Genomic DNA, 13470 nt, shown 5'->3' on the forward strand with positions numbered 1-13470 from the left:
CTGCAAACTGGTCTGACCAGGTGCTTTGGTTTTGAATAACCTCAGGGAAAGAAATTGTAGTTTTTTTTTTTTTTTGCTGCAATATCTTTATTTCTAAAGTGCAGTTTTTCATATTTCTTTTAGTTGTTGATTTACCCTCTTTCCTGCTGCTGTGTGGGTACGCGCCCGTGCGCGCACACACACACACACGCATACACATACTGCTGAGTTACGTTCATACATTATCAGCTGCCGCAAACGCACTTGGTGGCCTGTAAATGAGATTTCTAGTGTGAAATCTTTAGTTGTGAGCTGTATCTTTTCTGTTTCTCAGAACAAGGAAAGAGCAACCTGCAGGTGACATCCTTAGAAGATGCAGAATGTCGCAGAACCAAGGAGCGCCTTTCTAATGGGAACAGCCGTGTGTCAGCTTCCAAATCTTCCCGAAACATCCCGAGGAGACACACTCTAGGTGGGCCTCGAAGTTCCAAAGAAATCCTGGGAATGCAAACGTCGGAGATGGACCGGAAGAGAGAAGCTTTCCTGGAACATCTGAAGCAGAAATACCCGCATCATGCCACCGCCATCATGGGCCACCAGGAGAGGCTGAGAGACCAGGTACGAGTATCCTGCCATTTTCGCTCTGCCGAGCTCATTCTTCGTTTTTTTTTTTTTTAATTCTGTTTTCTCCCAATTTTATTGAGATATAATTGGCCTACAACACTGTATGTTTATAAAGAATACAGAATAATGATTTTATTTATATTCATCATAAAATGGTTATCACAGAAAATTTAGTGAACATCCATCATCTCATTTAGATACAAGATGAAAGAAATAAAAAAAAACAACTTTTTTTTCCTGTGATGAGCACTCTTAAGATTTACTCTCCTCACAGCTTTCTGTGTGACATACGGCAGTGCTATTATATTCGTCATGCTTACTTTATGTCCCTTGTACTTATTTCTGACTGGAAGTTGGTGCCTTTTGACTGCCTTCATCTGATTCCCCTTCCCTGTGCAAAGCTCATTCTTTAATGAACATGAGGGAAAGCATAGTGACCTTCAGGTTAAAGGGGGAAAAAAACAGCTGGGTGGATTGTGCCCACTGCTGGATTGTCCCAGATCTCTTGGTCAGCTTGGGGAGAGGAGGCAGATTGCAGAAAAGATTTGACCTGAAGGCTCAGCCTTCTTTAGCAACAACAGTAAGAGAACAGGAAGTTAGAGAAGAGAGACCAGAGGATATGCAGTTCCCCTGTAAGAACGTCCCAGGTTCAACCACAAATATATCTAAAATGCAGGCAGCGCAGAAGTGCATCTTAACTGAGTGTAGCATGGAATCAGCTAACGTCTGCCCCCTTATTACTGAGTGCTTGGCGCAGTGAAAGAATGAGTGTATGAATGAATGAATATAAATACATTTTCAGGCTAAAACAGAGCACACAGAGGGATAGTCTTGTGACAAACCCCTTTACCTCAAGAAGCTGACGTTAGGGTCTTGTTTTCTGTTCTTTTTGCTTCTCAGGCATGTTTTTCTTCTGCATGCTTGGCTTTCTGCTGTCAGCAGCTACCTGTTTTCTCAGGTTATCTTGACAGCCCCACAGCTATCCCTCGACAGTGGCTCAGGGTGTTTTTGTTTCTTGACGGTGTGCAGTTACTTTTCAGGGGACAGCATGGGTGTAGGGCCACAGGAGATGGGAGGCCGGCCTCCTTTGTAGCCCACAGATGGGCGTCTCCATCTGAGGCTGGAGACCACGGTGATGGAAGTGGAGAACATTTAGCAATCCTTGTGGTCAGGGACGAGAGTGGGCAGGTATTGATTTTGACACTCCAGGTAGAGACAAGTTCTGTGTTTTTAAGTTTGCTCTCTTGGAAGTTAGTTACGAAAGTGATGTCTGACTCAGCTTTTTATCGTCTACGGAAATGGTGATTGGCGTCGGCCTCAATTCTTTACGCTTTAAGCTCAGTTCGTTTGATCCTTTAAATGAAACCTTCTCTTTTATGAAATCTTTATCAGAGTGCCTAAAACATGTGAAATATGCCTCATGAATTGTATGTTGAGATGTTCACGTCCCAAGAGGCAGTAGGCCCAGAAAAGAAAGAAGAATCTAGGTTGATATGGAGAGGAGCAGATGAATTCTTCACTAAGAAAAGGATGGCGGTCTTCATTTCAAGTGTATGTAGAGAATGCCCCTGTTTTCTTTTATTTCTGTTTATCAGTTATGTAACCTCCCTCCCCCAGTTTTATTGAGATATAATTGATTAAAAATAAAAGCATCCCTATTTTCTACTGATAGTTGGGTCACTGTCCATTTAATTAATAGGATTTGTGCCTCTCTCTGTGTCTTAATATGTGAGGAATCATACTTTATTCAGTGCTGTTCAGATTGAGGAAACTCAGGGCAGTTAGGGTTATGCAGTTTGTTGAGGAAAAGCTGGACTTTGACTTCAGTGAAGTCTGAGTCCTTGTTTATTCCTCTGGTCTAAAAGGTGAAGACCATTTCCTGTAGAGCAGGCAGTGTGGTCTGTGTATGCGGTATAAGGGACATGGTGAGGGAATGTGTGTCTGAGACTTTAGGGATGGGAGCCTGGGTAAAGGAGGCTAGAAAGTTGGTTATGTGTTGAGTGAGGAAGGCTGATACATATTTTTTAAATGAAAATGTATTATTTTGCTGAGAAATATAGAAATTATCCTATCAAAAATGGTATATTTTTCATTTAAAAATTTTCAGTTATTACTGTAGTATTATTATTTGTGATGTCATAATTCTCTCTCCTACCATGATGATGATGGCTTTGTGGAAAGTTGTTACATGGTGAGCCTAAAACTAACCAGAAGGTTGTAAAGGGCAATGGGATGGTGTCAGAAGACAGGGAGTACTGAATTTGGCCGAGTGGCCTCAGGCTCCAACCTCCTGTCTCTTGAATCTCTGTCATAATGTAGTCTGGTCTCAGATGGTCAGCTGCCACTTTGCTGGGTAATTCAGGATGAATTCTTGTGTTTTCCAAGCTGACCGTCTGTTTTCCATGCTTGCTGCTGCTGCTGCTAAGTCGATTCAGTCGTGTCCGACTCTATGCGACCCCATAGACGGTAGCCCACCAGGCTCCCCAGTCCTTGGGATTCTCCAGGCAAGAACACTGGAGTGGGTTGCCATTTCCTTCTCCAATGTATGAAAGTGAAAAATGAAAGTGAAGTCGCTGAGTTGTGCCCGACTCTTAGCGACCCCATGGACTGCAGCCTACCAGGCTCCTCCGTACATGGGATTTTCCAGGCAAGAGTGCTGGAGTGGGGTGCCATTGCCTTCTCCAGTTTTCCATGCTTAGATCTGTGTATATATTTTTCCTTCTGCTGAGTTGCAAAGGAATCTTAATCAGCATTGTAAACATTAGAGATAAGCTTAGGTGATGATTTAGGAGGTTCCTGTAGACAGCGCTTCACCTTCTTTCCTTTTCATTCTTTTTCTCCTATCGCCCATTTCCTCTCTCCTATCTTCTTCTCTAAGACACCCTTTGTTCCGCCCAGATCTTCTGACTGTGGATTATTCCAGGCTTCCTTTACAGGAAGATCACACTACCAGCCTTAAGGAAAAAGGCAAATATCACAAGTCTGATGGACTTTCCAGATATGGAGGTTATAAACACCACACACTATTGGGGTGGCTGTTTCCTTGGTTGCTTTCCAGAAAAGCGGCCTTAGTGAGAAGAGGGCCAATGAAAGAAATCAAGAATAACAGGATGAAAATGCTGTATCCAGCACTTTTCATGAAATGTCTCGGTGCTAAGGGAGTCCAGGTTCTAACTCCTTGGTATCTAACATAAGGAGAATCAGAGCACACATTATGTTTTTTTTTTTTTTAATTGGAGAATTATTGCTTTACAGTGTCGTGTATGAATTTCTGCTGTACAGCAACGTGAATCAGCTATAGGTATACATATATCCCCTCCCTCTTGAGCCTCCCTTTAAACCCTGCCCCCATCCCACTGCTCTAGGTCATCACAGAGCATCAGGCGGAGAGCATGATGCCTTATGTTTTGACATATCCATTCAAACCCTTGGAAGATTCATGGTTGAAATTTATATGTGAGTCTTTGAAAATAAGTCAGTCAAGAATTTTCTTCAGGCTAGATGACTGAAAGGCAAAAAAGTTTTCTTTCCTCTTTTCTGTGATCTCCGAAAAATGGCACACGTCACCGTTGTAGCACACTGCTTATCTGCATAATGGAGTCTTTATTGACTCACTTCTGGGGGGCAACCAGGCTGTGAAGCTTGTCACCTGGCAGCTAAGGGCGTGGCTCTGGGGTCTGGCAGGACTGGGTCGAAATCTAGTCTTCACCAAAAGCTGGTTAAAGTATTTGAAGCTAATGACTTAATCTTCCTGTTCCAGTCAAGGGAAAGATAATACCTGTATCATGGAGTTTTGAAAAAGGAAATGAATTTTCTTCCTGTTTCAGTGGCAACTCTTAGCATTACAGTATTATTTTTAAAAATATTTTTATTTACTTTTTTAGCTATGCTGGGTCTTAGTTGTGGCACGAGGGATCTTTAATTGCAGCTTGTGAGATCTGGTTCCCTGATCAGGGATCAAACCCAGGCCCCCTGCATTGGGAGCACGGTGTCTTAGCCAGCGGACCACCAGAGAAGTCCCATCATTACAATATTCTGATTCCTGGTGACCAAAAGAAGAGGCTCAGGGGCTCTTATTTTCAAATTAGTGTTTAAAGTCATTTCACTTTTTTACCAACACGTATTTGAGTACTTGAAGTAATTTTTCCCATTTGTCAGAACACAATTTTATTATATTTCTGAAACCTAAATGTATTTTTCCTTTATCAAGAGCTTCAAATTTGGATTTCTTTCACTTGTTCATCCCATATATAATTTATTTGGCACCTACCATGGAAAAGGCATTGTGAGAAATACAGATGATGAGGCTTGGCCCCTGCCTCCAAGTCAGCAAAAGAAATAAGGCATTCATGGACAGAGATTAATCCTTCCAAATCCAGCCCAGTGTCACACCTGCTGGGCTGCTCATAGCATCCTGCAGTACCTGTATTGTAGCATCTAATCATACCTTCATTGTACTTTTCTTTGTTTTGTTCTCCCATCTACAGTATGCTTTTGAAGAGCCTTGTCTGAATCACCTTTGCAAAGTCAGCATTTCAGGGAGTGCACAACCGAAATTAGGCACGATCTGTTTTTGTTCAGTAAATAAGGTGAATATTTCTAATACAATCGGAATGTGATAGGTACCATTTGTTTGGTAAACATAGAGAGGAATGGGGACTCCAAGGCTTAAGAGATTGATGGCAGTTTGAAATCAGAAGGGATTGAGGCTAAGAAGCTAAAGGAAGGCTAAGTAATTTCCCTCCAGTCAAGAAGCCAGCAGGTCAACCAGGGTCAGAATTTCTCAAGTCTGTGAGCTCTCCATTTGTTATTGACCTTGGTGTTTTCTCCTTCTGCCTGTAATTTTTCTAAAATTTTGATAACAACTTATGTAGCTCACAGTGGATCAGGTAATAGAGACATTCCATTGCCATTTCTTTTAAAAAATAAATTGTATTCAATCCCTGAGCATATGAGATAACCACAGAAAATAGATTCCTGTACATATTTTACCTGGAAGGAAAGTTACTTTTTCAAAAAAGCTCTGAGTTCAGAAAGGTCTGTAGTTTAGCCATCCCTCATGGTCATGGTCACTGTGTCAGTCTACAGTTTGGAAATGCTCTTCTTTCGTGTCTTTTCTAGTGAAGAAACAGATATCCAACTGGCCTCACACTTGCAGAATCTGGCTGTCCACTCCTAGTCTCAGAAACCATTCTGAAAATAGTTTTTTGCCCTTATTTTCAGTTACCCACAGAATTTCTATTTCACTAACTGGGTAAAGAGTACCTGCTCTGTGGTTAAGATTAGTTTGTGTATTCTTATATCTAACGTGATCAAATCTTAGGAGAAAAGAGGAACACAGTTGGCCCTCCTTATTTGGGAGTTTTGCATCCTTGGATTCAACCAAGATAGAAAATATTAGGAAAAGAAATATTCCAAAAAAGGAAAACTTAAATTTGCTGAGTTCCGGCAACTATTTATGTAGCCTTTCCTTCGTATTTAAAACTTTTTATATAGCATGTCTATTGTATTGGTATTGCAAGTGACCTAGAAATGATTCACAGTGTATGGAGGGTGTGCATGGATTATGTCCTAAGTACCCCTTTTTATATAAGAGACTTGAGCATCCTTGGATTCTGGTATCCCAGGGAGTCCTAGAAACAATCTCCATGGCTATGAGGGACTATTGTACATTTTAACCTAAGTCTGTTGTGTTCTTCCATTTGGAATAAAGAGTGAGCAAGCTATAAAGGTTATTTTCTTTTAACATGAGCATTGTGGAGAGTTAAAATAAGGAGATAAGAACATGAACAGTGAGACTATCTGAAATGGGGTCCTTAATAGCGGGAAGCATTTTGTCTGGCCTGTTGCTCTCTGAGTGTCCCTGAGATCTCACTAAAGACTGAAGGCAGGGGGAGAAGGGGACGACAGAGGATGAGATGGCTGGATGGCATCACTAACTCAATGGACATAAATTTGAGCAAACTCCGGGAGATGGTGATGGACAGGGAAGGCTGGCATGCTGCAGTCCGTGGGGTCGCAAAGAGTCAGACACGACTGAGCAGCTAAACAAGCCTCACTAGTGTCTGTAGTGTCTGCATGGAAGTGGCCCTAGAGCTATGTTCTCAGTACCCAGGGGGTCTGGTGCTGCTTACCAGTGTCTGCTGTAGTCCAGTGTGTCTGGAGCCTGAATGTAACTATGCTGCCAACAATGGAAGTGAAGAAAAAGAAAATATCTGTCACCCTGTTTACTCATAAACATTTCAAGTTCTGGTTCATTCTAGCCAATTTTTCTTTTTTTTTTTTTTAAGAACCTCTAAAGAACTTTATTCATTGATGAGGAGTTGTACTGTGGAACCTGAAACTACAGACTTTGGTTCAAGCACAATGTTATTCATTCCTCCACTATGGAAAATAGTATGGAAGTTCCTTAAAAAACTAAAAGTAGAGTTACCACGTGATCCAGCAGTCCCATTCCTGGGCATACATCTAGAAAAGATGAAAACTCCTAATTTGCAAAGATACGTGCACCCCAGTATTCATAGCAACACTGTTTATAGTAGCTAAGACATGGAAACAACCAAAGTGCTCATCAGTGCTGCTGCTGCTGCTAAGTCGCTTCAGTCGTGTCCGACTCTGTGCGACTCCATAGACGGCAGCCCACCAGGCTCCCCCGTCCCTGGGATTCTCCAGGCAAGAACACTGGAGTGGGTTGCCATTTCCTTCTCCAATGCAGGAAAGTGAAAAGTGAAAGTGAAGTCCAACTCTTAGCAACCCCATGGACTGCAGCCTACCAAGCTCATCAATAGGTGACTGGTTTAAGAAGATGTGGTAGAGATATACAATAGAATGTTCAGATCAGATCAGATCAGATCAGTCACTCAGTCGTGTCCTCAGCCATAAAAAAGAATGAAATAATGCTGATTGCAGCGACTTGAATGGACCTCGAGATTATCATAATGAATGAAGTAAGTCAAAGAAAGGCAGATATCATATAATATCACTTATGTGTGATATATAAAAAATAATGCAAACAATTCTATATACAAGACAGAAACAGACCCACAGACATAGAGAACAAACTTTTGGTTACCAAGGAAAGAGGGAAGGGATAAGTTAGGAGTATGGGATTAACATACAAAAGGTACTATATGTAAAGTAGATAAGCAACAGAGATTTACTTTATAGCACAGAGAATTATATTCAATATCTTGTAATAACCTATAATGGAAAATAATAGAAAAAATATACAACTGAATCACTTTGCTATACACTTAATATTAACACAATATTGTAAATCAACTATATGTATGTCAGTTAAAAATATCCCTTTGACTGATATCTGCTTTTCAGATGGTATATAATTGATTTTGTTAAGAATCATGGAAAATTCCATTACAGTTAAATCTGGAAGACAAGAGGAGTATTAACTGTGCTTGAATCAGAGGAGCAGGTCTTAAGAAGCGAGCACTACTTCCAGGCAGTAGAGTGAAGGCATTTTTACTTGCTTCCTTCATAACTCACTGAGAACAGTTATGGATACTAACAATGGGAAGAGAGAGGGGAAGAAAATTCCATTTTGCAAAAAAAAAGGAAAGTATGCTACCAACAGTTTGTATAATCTTGACCTTACCCTTAACAGAGGAAGTTTTTTGAATGAAAAGCAAAGTTCATAGGTGAGAGGAGGCAATGTTACCAGGTCAGAACACTTCCACTTGCAGGAGGCCTGTGATTTAAAAGGCTGTGCTGTGTGCCTCTCAGATGTTGATGCCACAGACTGAAGAGTGAGGGTAACATGATTTTAGGGCAAAGCAAGCAACATATTATTGTGGGGAAAGCATTTGATGTCACAGATCACAGACAAGGGTGCCTCTGTTGACTTCTCCCCTCTGCACGCTAGCTTTACAGTAGCTGGCTGGCCCCATTCAAATGGGAGTTATAATGAGAAAGGAGCCAATAGGAGACGTATACCTTACAACTCATGGATTAATCAGGATGGTCTTGATTATGCTACATAACAAGAAAACCCTGTAAGTTTTTTTGTGACATGACACAAAAATGTTTTATTTCTCATGCATACAAAGTCTGTTGTTTGCGATGACTTTATGATTTAGGCCACATCCATGGTGTGGTGATGCCATCATAACATGTGGATTCCAAGTCGTCATGACAGGGGAAGAAAGAGCTAATGGTTCCTCACAGCTCTTACATATGTTGGCCCAGAAGTAGCATCTGTCATTTCCCTTCACTGTAGCATCTTGAATCAGGCACCTACAGGGATGTTTGGTTTATCCAGATTTTGGCTGTGGAGTCTAGTTTAAGAGAGAAATCCCTCCCATTTCCTTATATCAGCTTTCCCAAATGTAATGAGTGGTTTTTATCAACTTTGTTGGATTGATACATAGCACTTTATACCTTTATGTGTAATTTAAATGTATTAACATAAAAAGAGATGGGAATACCAGACCACCTGACCTGCCTCTTGAGAAACCTGTATGCAGGTCAGGAAGCAGCAGTTAGAACTGGAAACGGAACAACAGACTGGTTCCAAATAGGACAAGGAGTACGTCAAGGCTGTATATTGTCACCCTGCTTATTTAACTTACATGCAGAGTACATCATGAGAAACGCTGGACTGGAATAAACACAGGCTGGAATCAAGACGGCCGGGAGAAATATCAATAACCTCAGATATGCAGATGACACCACCCTTATGGCAGAAAGTGAAGAGGAACTAAAAAGCCTCTTGATGAAAGTGAAAGAGGAGAGTGAAACAGTTGGCTTAAAGCTCAACATTCAGAAAACGAAGATCATGGCATCTGGTCCCATTACTTCATGGCAAGTAGATGGGGAAACAGTGGAAACAGTGTCAGACTTTATTTTTCTGGGCTCCAAAATCACTGCAGATAACTGCAGCCATGAAATTAAAAGACGTTTACTCCTTGGAAGGAAAGTTATGACCAACCTAGAAAGCATATTGAAAAGCAGAGACATTACTTTGCCAACAAAGGTCCGTCTAGTCAAGGCTATGGTTTTTCCTGTGGGCATGTATGGATGTGAGAGTTGGACTGTGAAGAAGGCTGAGCACCAAAGAATTGATGCTTTTGAACTGTGGTGTTGGAGAAGACTCTTGAGAGTCCCTTGGACCACAAGGAGATCCAACCAGTCCATTCTGAAGGAGATCAGCCCTGGGATTTCTTTGGAAGGAATGATGCTAAAGCTGAAACTCCAGTACTTTGGCCACCTCATGCAAAGAGTTGACTCATTGGAAAAGACTCTGATGCTGGGAGGGATTGGGGGCAAGAGGAGAAGGGGACGACAGAGGATGAGATGGCTGGATGGCATCACTGACTCGATGGACGTGAGTCTGAGTGAACTCCGGGAGTTGGTGATGGACAGGGAGGCCTGGCGTGCTGTGATTCATGGGGTCACAAAGAGTCGGACACGACTGAGCAACTGAACTGAACTGAACATATATTTACATCTACATGCAACGGCATCTTTTTAAAAAATATACATGATGTACTCTCTCTATGTATGTATATGAAAGTGAAAGTCATTCAATTCGACTCACTGCAACCCGGTGGACTATATAGTCCATGGAATTCTCCAGGCCAGAATACTGGAGTGGATATCCTTTCCCTTCTCCAGGTGATATTCCCAGCCCAGAGATCAAACCCAGGTCTCCCACATCGCAGGCATATTCTTTACCAGCTGAGCCACAAGGCAAGACCACATATATATATGTATTTTTGGTCACACCATATGACTTGTGGGATCTTAGTTCCTTGACTAGGGATTGAACCTATGCCCTCTGCACTGAAAGCATGAGGAGTCCTAACCACTCTGCCAGGAAAGTCCTGATGTACAATAATATGTTTTACAGGTATAAGAGGTAGTGATTCACAATTTTTAAAGGTTATATATGCCATTTTTAGTTATTATAACATTGGCTGCATTCCCTGGGTTGTACAGTATATCCGTGTAGCTCATTTTAACCATAATGATTTGTACTTCCTAATCCCCAGGTAATGACATCTTTTGACTTATTTTTGATTAAGTGTCATAGAAGAACTTCCATCACATTGGATCATGCCTGATGCCATAGATTTCAGGGGATCAGTCTAGACCTTCGAGAATACAAGTAGTCCCTTTGTCATGTATGGAAAACCCCAAATTTATCAAATTTTTGTCTGTCATCTTTATCTTAACCCTAATCAACCTAGATATGTGAAAGTGTTGGAAATTCACAAACATGCATTGATGTTCATGGATCAGTGTATCAGCAAAGCCTGGAAGGTAGGCTGGTTGGAACTAGAGATGCGCTAAGACCATAGACCGTGCAGTTAATGGAGGCCTTGGGCCACAGTGAAGATCTGGTGAAAGGTTCGTGTTGTGGAGGGATAGATCTTACACAGTTTTGTTTCGTTGTTCAGTTGCTGAATTGTGTCTGACTCTTTGCAACCCCGTGTATTGCAGCACGCCAGGCTTCTCTGTCCTCCACTACCTTATCTATGTTTTGTAAATAAATCAATACAAAAATGAAAAGCTTATAATTTATAGTAAAGGAAATAAACCCCCAGCTAAGAACTTCCTCTTTAGCACTATTAATTTATTCTAATCCAAAGTGGAAAATGCTGGTGGAATAGCCATGTTTAGCAGCAGAAACATATTTAGCTATTTGAACTAACGACTGATTCAGGGTTTACAGACCAATTTCTTACCTCAGCCTTAAGGAAAAAGGAAACAACATCTTGGCAGTTAAGAAATCGAATGCAGGGACTTCCCTGGTGGTCCAGAGGGTCGGACTTCACCTTCCGTGCACGAGGTTAGATCCACCAAGGGGTTAGATCCCTGGTCAGGCAGCCAAGATCCCACTGGCCTCAAGGCCAAAAACTGAAACATAAAATGGAAACAATATTGTAACATTCAATAAAGACATTTAAAAAAGAAATCTAATGCAGTGTATGCATAGCAAAGAATAAAACCAAGTCACAGTAGGAAGAGGGAAGAAATAGAAACCTCTCCATAGGCTGCCATGAAGGTGGAGAATCTTAGTTAAATGTTCAGCTTTTCTTTTTTTTTAGCACTATTTTCTCAGCTATTATTTACAGTGGTAGAAAAGTGGAGAAGACTACAAGGACTGCATATTATTGGCAGCACTAAAATTGTGATACTTGCTGTTTACACATATTAGTATATTCCATCCTCCCCAGAACCCTGTGGGGTAGGCACATTTATTATGAACTTTACTTAACAGAATGATACAGAGCCTTTAGGTCTCATCCAGAGTGACACAGCAAGTGAGTAGTAGCACCAGGACTTAATCTTGTTACCTGGATGTGAGGCCCTTGCTCTTGACCTCCAGATTATCTCATCTTTCTGGTGGGTGATGGAATCCAAAGGTACTCTAAAGCACCAAAGAAATAAGGAAGGACTGAGGCTTCCCTGGTGGTCCAGTGATTAAGAATTCGTCTTCCAATGCAGGGGATGCAGATTCGATCCCTGGTCAGTGAACTAAGACCGCACATGTCTCCATGCAACTAAACCAGCTTACCACAACTAGAGAGAAGTGTGTGAGCCATAATGCAGAGCCCACATACTGCAACTTGACACAGCCAAATAAATAAATAAATGTTAAAATAAGGAAGGATTGGAATGGGGGACCAGGTTGCCCAGCATCAATAGGTAAGAAATGTAGTAGTCATCGCATACTGGCTGAGTCCCAGGTGGCAAAGTGGTTAAGAACCCACTTGCCAATGTAGGAGATGCAGGTTTGATCCCTGGGTTGGAAAGATTGCCTGGAGGAGGAAATGGCAACTCACTCCAGTGTTCCACTCCATGGGCAGTGGAGCCTGGCAGGCTGTAGTCCATGGAGTCACAAAAGAGACGGACATGACTGAGTATGCACACACACCATATTGGCTGAAATGCCAGCCTCCTGATTAGATCAGCCTTTAGTAATTTGTGGAAGAAAAGAAATTTGCGGGGAAGAAAAGTGGTGTATATCTGAGAAAGATAAAAATTGAGAAAATGTAATTTTTGGTGGAGCAACCCTGCCGATTGACAGAAGCATGTGTCATAACAAATTACGTGTTGTATTTAAAGGATATATTATTTGTCTATCAGTGTATATGTGAGTGTGTGTTTAATAACCTACCAGAGGCCTGTGAATAAAGAATATGATAGGATTGAAAGCATCAGTATAAAAAAATTTTTCATTCTCAGAAATTTCAAATAATACTGGATATATCAAAGGGAAACAAACAATAGTCATCTAAATTTGAGCGTGATGGAAAACAACAGTAAAAAAAAAAAAAAAAAAATAGAGCAGTCTAATACTTAACAGATGATGCTTCTCCAGGGAGCAGATGAAGGGACTGGCCTAGAAATATTTCCCAGAAGACTGATAATTTGCACTGTGGCTTAGAGGGTGGGGTGGGGGGTGCATTTCAGCAGATTTGGGATATTACATCGTAGGACACATTGTGGGGTCTCAGTAAAGAAAGACTAGATTCCAGGGGGTGCAGTCTTCCCTTGCAAACTTGACATTGATCATATAGGATACAGAGAAAGAGGAAGATCCTGAGTGGAGATCACTTACAGCTCATGGCTGTGAGTGTTTAATTGGGTGCCACCAACCCCTGCATTAGCTTTCATTTTAATTAGTGTTGCGCCGAAGAGCAGGAGAACATGTTTTGAGAACAGTGCTATATTAAAAAGGGCTCTGCCAAAAAACAAAAAAGGAATCAAAATAAGATTCTACTGGAAAATCTGTTGATGGGTACCTGGGAGTAGGTGGGGAAGGTGAGGGAAGTCAAAAAGCAAAGCAGAACTGTAGTGGCAGGAGACACCTGGAAAGTGCCTTCAGTCAAGCCGAGAGAAGAC

At 41.4% G+C, this 13470-nt stretch overlaps 1 protein-coding gene and 1 long non-coding RNA gene across 20 annotated transcripts in view; one reads left to right on the top strand and one right to left on the bottom strand.

Moving 5' to 3' along the window:
* Positions 1-13470, top strand: part of KIAA1217 (KIAA1217 ortholog) — a 436407-nt gene that overhangs the window by 98921 nt on the left and 324016 nt on the right. For 18 of the 19 annotated variants that reach the window (XM_070802061.1, XM_070802062.1, XM_070802077.1 and 15 more), the window contains exon 2: positions 314-597. In XM_070802061.1, coding sequence (XP_070658162.1) covers positions 484-597 — 114 coding nt within the window. In that variant the 5' untranslated portion in view covers positions 314-483. Of the gene's footprint in view, positions 1-313; positions 598-13470 lie in introns of those variants that run through there. The other variant, XM_070802064.1, reaches the window with a different exon arrangement.
* The window catches only part of LOC109567946 (uncharacterized), a 28509-nt gene continuing 15634 nt past the window's right edge, over positions 596-13470 (bottom strand). The window contains exons 3-4 of the long non-coding RNA XR_002182145.2: positions 11307-11478; positions 596-4381 (exon numbers count right to left, since the gene is read on the bottom strand). This is a non-coding gene — a long non-coding RNA (uncharacterized lncRNA). The remainder of the gene's footprint in view (positions 4382-11306; positions 11479-13470) is intronic.

This window comes from Bos indicus, chromosome 13 (assembly GCF_029378745.1).
Source record: "Bos indicus isolate NIAB-ARS_2022 breed Sahiwal x Tharparkar chromosome 13, NIAB-ARS_B.indTharparkar_mat_pri_1.0, whole genome shotgun sequence".
Lineage (NCBI taxonomy): Eukaryota > Metazoa > Chordata > Mammalia > Artiodactyla > Bovidae > Bos > Bos indicus.